At 43.0% G+C, this 15,863-nt stretch overlaps 1 protein-coding gene across 2 annotated transcripts in view; it reads left to right on the top strand.

Moving 5' to 3' along the window:
* Positions 1-12,279, top strand: part of alcama (activated leukocyte cell adhesion molecule a) — a 109,234-nt gene extending 96,955 nt beyond the window's left edge. Inside the window, exons 12-15 of one of the 2 annotated variants that reach the window (XM_080748413.1) lie at positions 3,589-3,724; positions 7,499-7,534; positions 8,241-8,476; positions 10,378-12,279. In XM_080748413.1, the coding sequence (XP_080604539.1) occupies positions 3,589-3,724; positions 7,499-7,534; positions 8,241-8,437 (369 nt within the window). In that variant the 3' untranslated portion in view covers positions 8,438-8,476; positions 10,378-12,279. Of the gene's footprint in view, positions 1-3,588; positions 3,725-7,498; positions 7,535-8,240; positions 8,477-10,374 lie in introns of both variants that reach the window. The other variant, XM_080748412.1, reaches the window with a different exon arrangement.
* Positions 12,280-15,863: the final 3,584 nt, after the last annotated feature.

Raw genomic sequence — 15,863 nt, 5'->3', positions numbered from 1 at the left:
AGGCACAGTAGGTACACATGTAGGTACAAATGTAGGTACAGTAGGTACACATGTAGATAAAAATGTAGGTACAGTAGGTACACATGTAGATACAAATGTAGGTACAGTAGGTACACATGTAGATACAAATGTAGGCACAGTAGGTACACATGTAGGTACAAATGTAGGTACAGTAGGTACACATGTAGATACAAATGTAGGTACAGTAGGTACACATGTAGATACAAATGTAGGTACAAATTGTTGCTGACTTGTGCTTACTCTGTTGTACTATGGTGTCGCCTGACAAACATGTACAAGCTCACAACGTGTCCCGGATGTGAGATCATAGTTAGGCTATTTTCGGCACGCGACACCGTCGTACAACGAGGTTTAAATTGGCCTTAATATAGTTTCACTCGTCGCAAATCTTTGGTCCCAACTAGGCTTTAAATAAGAGTGGCTCATTAGTGTGTTGAATTGGGAAACCTTGCAGCAGTAGTCGTACAGTAGTAGTGTATATACTGTACGTTATATACTAAGTATACTGTATCTATAACTTTTAATCCACCAAATGTATGTCTGTCTGTCTGCTTTCTGTCTGATATGCCCCTAGAACCGTCGTCTATGACGTCTATGACAGTCTATGGCAGTCTATGACGTCTATGACGTCATAGACTGCCATAGACTGTCTCCATATTTGGGCATGCCTGGCACAGAACTCCATAAAATGGACACAGGCAGACAGATACAGCAATCTCCATATATGGGTGTGAAAGGGACACAGGTTACAACAGTTATTGCATAACTGGGTGGGGTATTCCCGAGTAGGCCAGTGCCCAATGGGCACCGCTCTACTACTACTGTATATACTTATTATACTTAGTATATCCACAACCTGCCAACATCCCATCGTGCATTGTGCAGAAGGCGAGTGGCATTTCCGGCGTCGCAGCCAAGTGTGATCTACAAGCTCACAACGGTTGCATCTGCGACGCGACGCAAGCTTGTATGTCTGCTGTTAACCGGAAGTGTCCCGCAGATAATGCTACAGTAAAGTCTTGCGGAAAACAGGTGTATACCATTTACTAAAACTCATTACAGTATACAAGCATAAAGTGAGTATTTCAGTACATAATCCAGTGGTTGTACAATTACACTTGGTAGTATAAATGGCTCTGCTCTGTTTGGATGCAGCTTGTTGCAGGAGGTATGGAATCAGAGCAGACATATGGTAGATAAATATACACACGCACGCACGCACGCACGCACGCACGCACGCACGCACGCACGCACGCACGCACGCACGCACGCACACACACACACACACACACACACACGTCGCACCTATAAAATGCCCACAAGGATGCATAAATGTGCAGAAACAGTAGCAGACGTGGGTTGGTTATATTTTGAAATGGGGGCAGCAGCAAAAAACCACACGAGGCGAATGAGGACAGCAAGAGTGGTTAAGTCTGCCGTAATTGAAATGTTTCTTCTTTTTTTTTAGAGCCCTGCGGGAGTTAGCCTCATCCATGCGATTAAATTAAAATAGCATTGTTATTGGGTTTCTCAGTCGATTCCATCAATGCGGGGCTGCTTCTGTTATACCTTGATTGTTGTTAGATAGGGCGGTGCGATTGAAAGTTGCCATATCCCCTCTAACGCGCACAGCATCTCATTCTTGTGGAACCTCCAGTGGGTATAATGACACCGTTTGGGACAGTTTTCTAATCTGTACGTGGAATGATGGATCCTGGTGGAGTTTTTAGGCAATTGCTTTTAAAACTGAGTCAAAACAAAAGCAGGGGGAAAAAAACAAGTGTGTGGGGGAACTAAACTGCTGCGAATTGTGATTCTCTACATAAGTAGGAGAGAGATAATGGCATTCTTTAGAAAGCAAACTGTGTTCGGGTTCAGTTGGCAAAGCATCAGGCTTCAGATTGTCACGCTGTGAAGTCACGAAAATCATTAATGATTCAGTGAGTTGAGGACTAGACGGTGGCCCTCAGGCCAGCTCACATCTAAGATCTACTGCTAGACTAATAAAATCTGGCTAACATCATAATCCACTAAGGCTAGGAGCCACTAGGTGGTCATATTGGTATGCCCTGCTAAACAGGCTGAAATTATACACGCAGCATTCAGTTATGAAACCATTAAGAAAAGGATTTTTACTACTGCTTGCTTGAGCACCACAACACAAGGGACACAGCACAGTGCAATAAATAAAGGCTTTAATTAAATACCTAATTAAGACTATTATACTCAAAGGAAATCAAGGTGTTACTGCTGCAGCTGTAACACCAATTAACCACTTGAACCCCAGTATGGGGGGGACCAGACATATTCACCAAAAATAGTAGATCTACGTCAAGCTCACAAGCCTTGTAGATCAGATATTTTTGTCAAAGAGATTTGGAGTAGATTGGGAGGGTAGAGTAGAGGTAAAACAATCCAAAATTGATTACAGACTAGTTGATGAAACCAGCAAGTGTATACAGCAGGGTTCCCCAATAGGCGGCCCGCGGGCCATTTGCGGCCCACGGGGGGCTACTGTCTGGCCCACACCAACCCCAGTAATAATGGTGGTATAAGAGCAGCAACAACACTAGTATATCGTCGTTGTCGGGTGGAAATCTCGTATCTCCAAATTTGTACGTTCTTTTGCAAATCATACAAGGCCGTCGCACAAAAGTAGTGAAAACAGCAGATCTACATGCACACAACGCCTCGCACCGCAAGGCGTTGTGTGCTTGTAGATCGGCTGTTTTCACTAGTTTAAATCATTTTTAAAATGATAAATTCAAAACGAACGGTTTTGGACATACAAGATTTTCACCCGACAACGACGAAAACTGTCGCTGGAGTAGTGGGAACGCCACCGTTGCCCCCTGCAATGTTGTGGCCCTCGGCTTGGTACCCTAGACATAATTCGGCCCTTGGGGAAAACTAATTGGGGAACCCTGGTATACAGTAATTGTTAGCATTTCAAAACTACCCCTGAACACATCAAAACACAGAGCATAATGTAAAATGGTTGTTTATTTCAGTATTTCTCCTTATGTAAGTATCTTTTTCTATTTCCCAAAGTGACCTTTCCATTAAGATGCTCAGACACGTTCTGCACGATTTAGATTCACTTAATGATCTACTGTACATGTTTTCTCAGCACCTGAGGTCTTGTCTTGTCTTGTCTTGTCTTGTCTTGTGTAGCACACAATTAGAAAACATTATCTTCGGTCTCGTCAGATTTGGTCTGTGGTTAGGCTACTGAGTAGGAGGTAGGCTACTGAGTAGGAGGTAGTTTGTTTAATTCTGTTTTCAGAAGGGGTTTGCATTCTCGCTCTCAGCTGCCCCTGGCATAATAGCAGAGTTCAGCGTCCTGTCAGATGTTTGAGATTTGGAATATTTTCCTTCCATTGTCGGTCTTGTCCCCTGCTGCCATCTCACACCTGACAAGCGGTGTACAAAACATTCTGCACCATAGAATATGAAAACCATGTGTAGACGGATAAAAAGATAAAATGTGAGCGTGTGCAAGAAATTTCCCCAGTATTCGCAGAAGCCCAATAACCAACTCATTGTTTGTTTTTGCTCTTTCCGCAGGAGGAGACCTCCTACAACGAAAAGAACGGCAAGGCCATCCACAAGATCACTGTGGAGCCCAGAGCCAACCTGACCGTGACATGCAGCGTGAGCAACAAGCTGGGAGACGACGCCAAGACTATCAATGTGTCCTCCTGTAAGTTAGCAGGCTACCTCCCTGTGCTAGTGACTTAACAGGCTAGTGCCAGTCCAGCGCACTGCTGCTGCTGCTGCTGCTGCATGGAAGGGCCTAATCTTCAACGGTTACTGTTCAATACCGCCGTGCATCTCTGTTTTCTATCATGCAATGGGGCTATTTATCACAGTAAAGGAAAGACCAACCGCAAAGACTCTCCACAGTTGAGGATGTTTAATCATTACTGGTGTGATCCTCTGGTACTTCCATCTACCAGAGGTCAAGGTTAATCCTACAGATAATGGCATCATTTTCATTGTAATCCCCCCCCCTCCTCCTCTGATGGCGTTATTTGTAAAGCACATTGCTCACAACACGAGGCGTTGTGAGCATGTAGATCGGCTATTTTCCCAATTTCTGCCTCTAATATTTGACAATTTGGCCAATGTTTAATTTGTCATTTTAGAGGTCATAAAAAGTCCTTAAAGTGTCACTTTAGAAATGTGCAGATACCCCCTATACACTTAAACTTTGCGTTGGTTTGTCTACTGTTGAGTAAGAAAACAATGTTGCACATTAAGCTAATCATCTAGGGACCCCCCAAAATAACTTGGGGACCCCCCTGGGGGTCCCGACCCACAGGTTGAGAACAACTGAAATAGAACACAGCGTCGGTTCAAGACTGGTTCAGTTAATTAAATATTTGCAAATATTGCAGAATGCTGTCGAGGGTGGCACTTTCAACCCCAGTTATAAATCAGTTATGGGTCATAGTGGAGCTGAGAATGCTGTTAGTGATGAATGTTCCTTCCAACTGTCTACTCTGGTTCCCGCCTTCAGGCCCACGCAGAATGTTGGTCAATGAGCATGTGCTGCGATACAGGTCCTAATAGTGTTATTTATGACACTTACAGCAGTTACAGGATCGCATTCTCTTTGAAACAGGTATCGGTTGCGTTGTTGACAGGTACATTCTGTTCATCTGAAGACTTTGTCCCCTGTGGCGAATGTCGTTGTCATACACAGTATCTGCTCTCGTCATTGCAATAGCTCTGCTTCTCCTTACAGTCTGCAGTTTTTAGGACTGACTGTTCCTGAATAACTGTCACGTTTTAAATCTTTTTTTATGCCTCACCACTGAACAAAGACGGTTCTGTCTGGTAATGAGTTGTCGCGTGTTCTGACCAGTGGTAAAATAGTTGTCCCTTGAACAACCCAGCTATGCAGTGTGACATTACAGGCATACTGCAAAACGGAATTGGGCGACCATGAGTTAGCGTTAGCATCGAGTCGAGTCAGTACAGGTATTTTCCATTAAATATGCTATGCTATGGAGTCTTGTCATGTGTAGAATTCTTAAAGATACAGCAATATTCTTTTATGAGCAGTCCAATAATTTAGCCCAATTATCTTGGCAAGACACCAAGAGTATGTATGTTACAGTTAGTTTGAGATTCAGTTAGATTGAGAACCGGAGCGCTCGTTTTTGGGCACAAGGTGGAGCAGGCCCGAAGGAGGCACCCCTCCTTCGGGGAGCTAGGAATAATTTGACCGAGATTAGGGTTAGGATTAGGGTTAGGTTTAGGCATAGTTTTACTGAGGTTAGAGTTAGGATTAGGGTTAGGTTTAGGCATAGTTTTACTGAGGTTAGGGTTAGGATTAGAGTTAGGTTTAGGCATAGTTTTACTGAGGTTAGGGTTAGGTTTAGGCATGGTTTTACTGAGGTTAGGGTTAGGTTTAGGCATGGTTTTACTGAGGTTAGGGTTAGGGTTAGGTTTAGGCATAGTAGCATTCACCAGGTTAATATTCACCAACGTGGGACTAATGCATGGGCTTCTTCCAAATCCAGGTGAACTTCTTTCACATCCAGGTGAACAAAAACAAGTGCTCCTTTCCCAATCTAACTGGTTTCTCAAACTAACTGTAACATGTACATATTGTAATATAATGCTGTTATTATCGTTGGATGGTTGAACGGCACAGAAGGTATTATTCACATTGTGGAAGATAATACATACATACTGTATATACACACACTCACGCGCGCGCGTATGGAAATACAGTACATCATACAATAAAATAAAATAAAATAAATCGATAAGGAGACAAGAACAGGTGCGCTTCCTCTGTTTGCTGCCACTGATTCGGGCAGTGGGTACTTAGCTCCAGGTACAACTGAACTCCAGGATGAAGCAGCACACCAAAATGCAAATGCAAGACAGGCTCAGATGTTAAGTTTTCTTTTTTTTTTACCTTTTAACCTGCTCTGAAGAAGGCTTTGTTGCTGAAACGCGTCAGCGTCCAGAATAAAATGGAACTTTAACATCTGAGACCGTCTTGCATTTGCATTTTGGTGTGCTGCTTCTTCCACTTCTGTGGATCCTCGAGTTCAAAATAAAAAGAAATCATTGTTGTTTATTTATAACGGCTGGACTTATATCGAAACGTAAACCCACTGCCATTATTGAGACACCAGAAACCTGAACTGTGGAGAGACGATACGTTTGTGTTTTCTTTATTGTGACAATTTCTATTTGATATGATTTTATCTGAAGGAGCTCTTTGTTACAAAAAAAAAGAAAAACTAAATGATGTTCAACTTACACAGATGCTACAGTGACAAAGGGAAAGCTCATGGTGAAAATGACACATGAACATATTTTCATTTCATGCATCCCCCCCCACGCCCTGGCATTGCATTACCCCTTCATCATCCCTCCTCTCTTTCTGTCTTTCTGGCTGTGATAACCCTTGGTGCGTTTGTCTTCCTTCCTCCCTCCTGGTCTTGACTAGACCCTTGTTCCTGTTAGTCAGGGTGCTAAATCAGAGCATCAAAGGGCACACTGTTCCTTACAGTCCCTGCAGTCTCTCAGAGACGCACAGTCCACGCGTTACTCCCATCTCAGTAACTTTAACCCATTAGGCTCTATTCAATGCTTTAACTATTGAAAAATAGCAGCGTGGCACTCGGTGCCACGCTGCGAGCTTGTAGATCTGCCATTTTAGAAAAAATCATGAAAATGTGTGCAAATCTTTGAATATCTCATTTTTAAAGTGAACATTTGTAACTCAAATATTTGCTTCTGCCGGGGGTCCCTGATACGACCTATTTTGAGACGGGGGTCGACGGCCAAATACATATAATTCTAGTGGTCCTTGACATGAAAAGGTTTGAGAACCACTGACGTAGAAACATGCGTTTTTCAAAAAACCTTAGAAGGATTTAGAAGACACTTATAGAATCGGGTCAAAATTGTGTCAAAATTCAAATATTCACGATTTTTCAAAAATAGCAGATCTACAAGCTCGCAGCGCGGCACTCTGTGCCGCGCTATGAGCTTGTAGGTCTGCTATTTTTTAATAGTTAATGCATAAGATAATAATACGCAATGATGCGTACCCGGTCTAAATGGCATAAGAATCTCTGTTCATGGAAAGTGCATTCAAATTGATTTTATTTCTAAAAAAATAAATACAAAAAAACGCCACTGCATTGAAACATGCTCTGAAAGCACAGTAAATAGTCGCTCTGAGGAATATCGATGTGCTTCCCTGTTGCTAGACTTTGAACGTGCATGTTGGGAGGCACGACCAGAAAACATGATTTGATTTGATTAGATTCTGAGAGGCTGTGAACGACTAGGCTTTCCCCCCACTGTTCTTGAGAATTGATTAGCACCGGGCTGGCTTTCTTTCTGCTTTACTTTGACAAGCACGCGGGGTAATATTGCAGACAGCACTTCCACTTTTTTTACGTTTATTTTCTATTCTAATTTTTGTTATGTTTAATTTCAGTATTTAAGGAAGAGGCGAACCCTAAACCAAGGGAAGGTAAGAGTTTGTTTTTCATTTGAGACATTTTCGTTTTTTAATTTATTTGTTGCTCTCCAGAATGTCGAGGGCCCTTTCAGAGCGAGAGAACGGCTATGTACAGTATTAGGAGGTGTTAACCCGCGGGGAGTTTCATAATTCATAATCATCACATTCCAATCCTGTACACCACCCAGCCCACATGCCATCTCCTGACATGGAAGACAATGCTGCCCTTCCATGGGAGCGTTTAATCTCATCCTGGCTTTGCCATCCACATAGATTTCTAAAGACTGGTTTATCATACAAGGGAGCTCTCAGAGCATCGCTCTGTGTGTGTGCGAGTGTGTGTTTCTGTGTGTGTGTGTGTGTGTATGCGTGCGAGTGTGTATGTGTGCGCGTGCATATCGTCGGTGTCGGGCGGAAACCTCGTATCTCCAAGTTTCAAATGTGTACGTTCTTTCGCAAAGTAAAGCCCTGCTTCATCATGCAAGGCCGTCGCACAAAAGTAGCGAAAACAGCCGGTGCGAGGCGTTGTGTGCTTGTAGATCGGCTGTTTTCACTAGTTTAAATCATTTTTAAAACGATAAATGCAAAGCGAACGGTTTTTGGACATACAGGGTTTTCTTCGGACAACGGCGATATGTGAGCGTGAGCGTGCGTGTGTGTCCGTGCTTGTACATCCATTGTTGTCCCGGTGAATGAGCTCCGCATTGTTGTGCTGCAGGGACCTCGGATGACAGCGGGGACCAGGCCAAGCTCATAGTTGGCATCGTGGTGGGGCTGATCATCGCCGCGGCGGTGGTGGCGCTGGTCTACTGGCTCTACATGAAGAGACGACAAGGCACCTGGAAGACCGGCGAGAAGGAGACGGGCACGTCCGAAGAGAGCAAAAAGCTAGAGGAGAACAACCACACCGTTTAAAGAGAGGGCAGCTGTGCTGTACTTGGGGATGAAAAAAAGGTACGGGGGAGAGTGGATGAAGAGAAACGCACGCACGCACACACACACACACACACACACACACACACACACACACACACACACACACACACACACACACACACACACACACACACACACACACACACACACACACACACACACACACACACACCAGTGGTGGAAAACGTACTCACATTTTCTACTTACTGTAAGTAAAAGTATCAATCCTGCATTGTAGAAGTACTCTGTTACAAGTAGAAGTCCGGAATTCAAAATGTACTTAAAAGTACAAAGGTATTGGCATCAAAATGTACTTTAAGTACTAAAAGCAAAAGTACAAAATGTCAAATAGCCAAGGTATAAAATAGGGCTAAAGTGGTTTATGTATGTTTTAAGTAGAAGTAAAAGTATTGGAATCTGGAAATGCTCAAGTAAAGTACAAATACCTCAAAACTGTACTTAAATGACTTTGTTACTTTACACCACTGACACTGACACACGCAAGTTAACACACACACACACACACACACACACACACACACACACACACGCACGCACGCGCGCGCGCGCGCGCGCGCGCGCACACGCACACTACGTAAGCGTGTGCACACGCCAGGGGCTGTATTTGCTGGGCGGAATAGGAGGGGAAATCCTTTTCATAGCCCTCTGTGTCAGTGGTCATTCATATTTATGGCCGGTGGGAGGATACTGCACGTTTTATCCCTGCTTCTGGTCAAACTGAATTAAGTACATGCATTTCCTACATTTGGGAAATGTAGACTGTCTTGCGCTATAATTACGTTTGATAATATCACGATGTAATGAAAGAAATTGTTAAAGGAAGCACGTAACCCATTTTCAACCGTATCTTCCTATCCTTCTAATGCTCATTATAAGACGGCAGCGTGTTCTGTCTACTCGCTGGCGTGCTGTGGACAGTTCAGAAACCGGCCCGGTGCCACCAATGTCATCGTCGATGGGGATTCAAAGTTACAGCTTCCAGGAAAGTTGGCAGGCTCAAATAGAAGATCAATTAAAACTTTTTCTTTTCTTTTTTTTTATAACCAAACCTGCCTACCAATGAACCACTTTCTGAACTGTCCGCGGCCCTCCTCTGAGAGTGAGACACACATGGTGCTGTTTTATAATGAGCATTATACAACAGGTAGTCGGGCTCTCAATGGAAAACAGGCTCTCCAACCGTCTCTCATCAAGTAAAGAAATCAGCTGCGTTGGTCACGAAAGACAGCAAGCGCGCCTCTCTCCCCACACTATGCTAGGCGGCTGGCTAGCGGTTTTCACGTGACGTTCAGGGACATAGTAGCTAAATGTGGCATTAAAAAATTACAAATTCCTATCGAATATCTTAATTACAATGAAATGAAGTTGACGTGTTTTTTTAAGGGCAACTGTCGGCTCGTTCCTGCGGTAGGCTGTCGTGCAGGATAACCGCGTTATATGCACACCCTCTCGTGTAATATTGCTTAATTAGTGAGGAGGACCAGTTAAGAAGATAGGTTGAAAATGGGTGCTGTAGTGCTTTAACTACATTAACCCTGGCATACCTACTTTGGGCAAATTTGTCAAAATGTAATACAAGCTCACAAAGCGTCACAAACAATGTGATGGGTTGTGTGCTTGTAGATGTGCTTATTTTCGCGATTTGTTATACAGTACGTTAGCAGACAGTATAGGGTTTATAATGGATAAGAAAAATGTCCTCCCTCTGTCCTCCCTCCTGTGTCTGTGTCCTAAATTGTTTTGCGGAAGGCGGGGATATTGTGAAGACATTAGTATGCTTTGAAAAACACTCAAGATACAATGTCATTAATCAGACGGACAACGTTAAGAGTTCCTAAACTCACCCACGTTAATGCAAGCATTCTTTTTTTCTCTCTTTTCTTTTGGCAAAGAAGCAGTTGAAAGAGGCCTTGACACGCCAAAAATGAAGACTCCCAAACGACTGCTGACAACTTCCATCAGGCTCCACCGCGTGAGCGGCACACAATCACAGAGTTAATGTTGTAACAGGATGAGCCTACAGCTGATGTGTAGGCTCCGCTCTGTGGCTGCCTCATGCTATTGTGTCATTTTATGTTTTGTGTTCCTGGTGAATGCTCATTGTTTTTTTTGTTTGGTTTTGTTCGGTTTTGAGTCAATCTGTGAGGCCATGCGGTGGGATTTGGCTCTTCGTACGTACGTGTTCGTTTTGTTTTGTTCAGTTCAGTTCAGTTCTTTCACTTTCCCTGCAAGAATGTCAATAATTGTACACTTTTTCTTTCTAAGGTTGTGTAACAATTCATGCGTGTGCCCGTGGATGAGCATGCTTTTAATGCGCTGTGTGGAATAGCCTTCATTTGGCTGTGCTCAGACAACAAAAAAAAAGACACTTCGTTGCTGTTTCTGCAGTCAATAATACCCTCCAAGTTAGCTAAGACTTCCAGGCTTTGAGGAAGGATTATACAAGTTGTTGATAACCTGTGTACTGTACCATCAAAACCCCCTGTTATTGTTTTCCTTGAGTTTCTTTGAATATGGCGAAATGCCCTACAGGGGATAGTTTTAGACCACAAAAGATTTTTGTAATGCATGACACATACAATTCTAAACAAGCAGCATACTGTAACTGTGATCTGTAACTGTCTTTGATTCAAAAAACAACCGTGTCATGTTTCCGCAAAAAAAAAAAAAAAAAAAAGGAGAAAAAAAAAAGCAGTTGTAGATGTAGAGTTTAAACTGACAGCGCATTGCAGTACACCCACTCACATGGTTCTGTCTGTAAATCATAGTAGTTCTTCCACTTTAAGTATAAGTCACTACACTTCTTCATTAAACTTTTACTGTCAGTTTCTTCCTTTCCCAAGGGTTTTCCTTTTTGCTTGATTTAGGCCTCTAAATCTATTTGGATGTGAAAAGGCAAACGGTTATCAGGAATGTGCAAAAAGAAAAAAGTAAAAAGTATTTGCAGTTAGTAATGAATGTGCGGCCATATCTCCCATGTCGTGTATACAACTCTGATACCCTTGGGCTAAAGACACTGTGCGTGATGTGTGCATCTCATCTGAAGTTAAGCTAGTTTAAGACTGAAACTACATTATTGCCTTCACTTTCCTACATTGTTCGTTGTAGTGTTCCTCTCCTGTTATGCCATCCTTTATAGGTTAAGACCACTCGATCAGAGCTTCATATTTATACGCCCATTGTGTGGCGGTGGCGCTTGCCCGCCACGTGCTGCTAGCTCAGCAAGCGACACCGTCATGCTGCGGAGTATAAATTCGGCTTAAGAGTAGATGTTTATCTTTTCTTCCTCGGAGTACCTTTACTCCAAATGTACCGGGGTCTGAATGTCCTAAAATCTGTGTGTTTTTTTTTAATTATATTTATATTCTGACTTACCAGGATAGCTGTACTACAGCATGCTAGATGATCGATCTTTTTTTTTCTTTTTATTGTTTCCATTTTACAGCCTCTTTGTAAGGCATCATCTAAGTATTGAAAAAGGTACTGTATGGTGGGAGAGTTACATGGGGGGGTGAATAAGAAATACAGTGTCTGTGTGTTCTTTGACTGTATTATATTATATTTTTGTTTTGTTTAAATGGTCTGAAGGATAATAGCCCAATTTAAACTCCGTCGTATGAATGTCGCCGGCAAGAAATGACAGATTTTCAGCGGAACATTTTAAAATAGGTTACCATTAGTCGTACACGTACAACGAAGTCATAAATTAGCCATCAGTCATGTTGAAGACAGCGACTGTGATTGGCGAAATGAGAAAATCTGCATATGGGTGGCAGCCCTCTGGTGCACCGAACATCGCCGAACATAGCAGATCTACATGCTCACGGCGCATCGCAGAAGCGATGCGCTGTGAGCATGTAGATCGGCTATGTTCGGCGTGCGACGCCGGCGTGCGACGGAGTATAAATTAGGCATTATGGCTTGTTCCCCCTGGTCTGTTCCCCCTGTCGTGCAATGCCCCGGTGTCCCACCAAAGAGAGCGCATAGGGAACAGACTAGACAGGATGTACAAGTGTTCCGTTTGTAGCCCAGAAGTGCACACAGCTTTATATGGCAGAGGGGGTCCTCGAGATGCAAAGTTGACAATGAATATTTGAAATCTTCTTGGAACAGATTTATGATCACAATGTTTTAGTCTGATGACGGCTGTCCAGTGTCCACACTTGAGTTACAGTAACCGTTACAGTTACAGTAACTGAAATCGGCACCCTCCCACCACCACTATTATTTATGATAATACTAGTTGAACAATGCGGCTCACCACAATTATGTGGTATGTCCCTAGTACAGTGGTTCTCAAAGTGGGTTTCCGACCGAGGACCCCCAGGGGTCCTTGAGGGTTAGGGTTAACAGCTTCCAGGGGGCCCCAGGCTTGATAGTTAGGAACCAAATGGTTTCAGAAGGAGTGTAGAAATGGAACCAGTTCAATTTGTACACCCTCAGCGTTACTGTACATGAACAGAGACAATGTTTACTGTGTGAGTGTACTGTGTAAGCAGAGTTCCCCCTGGAGAGTTTCTCTGCCTAATGCATACCAAACTGGGCGTCCTTGAAAGTAAAGTATTTGAGAACCACTGACGTAGTAGACAGCTCGCGTCCCCACATAGAGTCCTGTAAGGTGTTGCCCTTTCCCATCTTGGCTCCACCGATGGCAGTGGGCGGAGGATGACTTTCCAATTGCATTGTACTGTGGAATGGTTAATAAAAAAAAATAAAGAAATGGAATGGCGTACAAGCAGGAGGTGGGCATCTCTGACTGCCTGGTCCATTGTGTTCTCATGCCTTTTGTTCCTTTTCAAATAATCAGGTCAGCAGTGAAACCAAAGAGCGTAAGACGAGAAGGCCATAGTACTACTGTAAATACAGAACTTTTGTTTTTGTACCGTTGTTGACAATAAAGTGTACATTTTGAAAAAACATTCATCTTGTTCAATAGTCTCCTTGTTTTTTATTTAAATACTACACTGAAATGGGTATTTCACGTTTTCCTATCAATTACTCACTACATGAAGCCTTGAATTAATGGAGACTGTTATTTATTTATCATTATTATTTATTTTATATCGCATCCCTGAGGCAATATTCCAATGATGAATTGAAGTAAATCGGAGGCAAAGGTTATTTTGAAATTCGTGTTTATATAGTTTTGCCTTGGCATCCTATTTACTTCAATTAATCAAACTAGTCCTGTGCCCGGGGGGTGTACACGTGTCCACAGTATCTAAGGCATACATGGGCAACTGGCGGCCCGCGCAGGTTAATATCGGAATACGAATATACTGATATATTATATTAATTCCAAACATGCAAAACAGGACCTCCTTTAATTACTTCAGTCCATATTAGTAGTTTTTGATGGTTAGTAATTGTAGGCTACTCTTTTTATGTCTAACTTTTTTGCAATAAAGTCCATCTAACATATAATTCACCAAATGTCTGAGTGAGTGTCTGAGTGAGTGTCTGAAACAGCGTTTCTCCTCAGTGGCTGGAGCAATTGATCTGAAATCGCATCACCATTAGCATATGAACACACCTGACATAACTGTGAAGCCCTTTTTTCACTTTCACAAATCGTTTAATTGATATTAATTTATTAGTGAATACATTTTTCCCATTGACTTATAATGGGAATCGCAAAAACTCACATTCAATATTTTTTTTCTCGCAAACCATAGGGGCTACAGTTACAAAACTCTGAGAGGAGATTTATAATGATATCAAGGATTAAATAAAAAATAACTTTGTCAGTTGGCCTCATGGTGGCGCTATAACAGTCCACTTTACGTTTCGGCCTGTAACTCTTGAACCGTAGGTCGGAACATTAAAATTCTTTTTTCCCTGGATTCCTTGGGTCAATACGCATCTCCCGATATAGGCCCCGCCCATTTGCGTCAGGATAGATTTTCCGCCATTTTGAATTTTCTCCAAAACACACTTTTTGCTCCTTTTCCTACATATTTTCTTCAAATGTCACGAAAATGGGTACACATGATCTCTGAACCCATGCAATGAACATAGTCAAGGGATATTTTGATAGTCCATACCGTTCGTTCGTAACGGGCCTCCAAAGTTAGCGGGAGGGGCCCGTTTTGCAAACAATAGCCATAAATCACAAACAAAACGTCGAGTCAACACTGAATTTCTGCCACAGGTTGCGGGTGGCTTACTCAACGAATCCCCAGAAGCATTTCCAATTCGACCCGTAGAGGGCGTCACAAACGCGCAAAACGTAACCGTTTTGTTCCAAAACGCGTTTTTCAGGCGGACCGACCCTCTCAAAAAGAAACACAGACCACTCTGCGGATGGTCTCACGGTCCAAACCGCTGCACACACACACACACACACACACACACACACACACACACACACACACACACACACACACACACACATAGCCATTAAACGAAACGGGTATTTCTTACATTGATGCTCCTACATATTATCATGCAAGTACCAGTTAAAGTTACTTTCCATCCCTCATATACCGTGTGCACAGTGCACATCCCATAACCCACACACTGCACATCATTTCGGAGCTCATATCTTTGAACGGGTAAGGACTAGTAAAGTTTACATATTGTAAGTACAGTATAACTAAATAAAGAACATGCCGCATTGCGACACGTTTAGCACTTGTAGCTACTTATTCGTGACAGTAGAATGAAGGAGTGGGAGATCATTTACGAAATAAGTTACGTTCGAATATGGAGATAAGAGGTTTCTGTCGACAGCAACAATATGCAATGTGGCCCCCTGGAGTGAGTGTGGAAATACAGTGGCCCCCTCTATCATCAAAGTTGCCCAACCCTGATCTACGGGATTGAATGTAGGAGTCTCAGAAGTAATGTTGAAGTGCCCGTTGGGCAGATCTTTATGCCCATATATGGTGTTCCATGTTGGAGTGCCCGAAGGGCAGATCTTTATGCCCATACATGGTGTTCCGTGGCCAGGCCAGTCTGTGATGTCAGTAGTATGACGTTAAGAGTATTGCAGACAGTTTAGTATCACTGTATCAGTGATGTCAGCATGCAGACAGACGGTTACCATGGCGGCAAAACTGTGTAGTATCAGTGATGTCAGCATGCAGATGGCCAGACAGACATTTGCTAAATTAATAGTTGGATATTGGAATATATGGGATCAGGAATGTGACAAAAACAAAGCAAAAGATCTCCACAAATTCTAGGCTTCCTGGGGTGAGTAATTTATAGGGGGAGAAAATGGTGAGTGTGCTTGGAGACGCTCCTCTCTCAGAGCAGTGCATGGTGAACGCCCTCACCAATCCTTAACCACACCAAACCAATGCTTTCCCAGGCTAACGGCAGGGGTGTGGCACCAAATTCTGGGCCCTGGGTACAAGGATTCACTCACATTTTGTGCTTT

The sequence above is a fragment of the Nannobrachium achirus genome (assembly GCF_963921795.1).
Source record: "Nannobrachium achirus genome assembly, chromosome: 19".
Classification (NCBI taxonomy): Eukaryota; Metazoa; Chordata; class Actinopteri; order Myctophiformes; family Myctophidae; genus Nannobrachium; species Nannobrachium achirus.
Note: the sequence above shows the minus strand (reverse complement) of the source record. Positions and strands in the feature narration are given on the sequence as shown.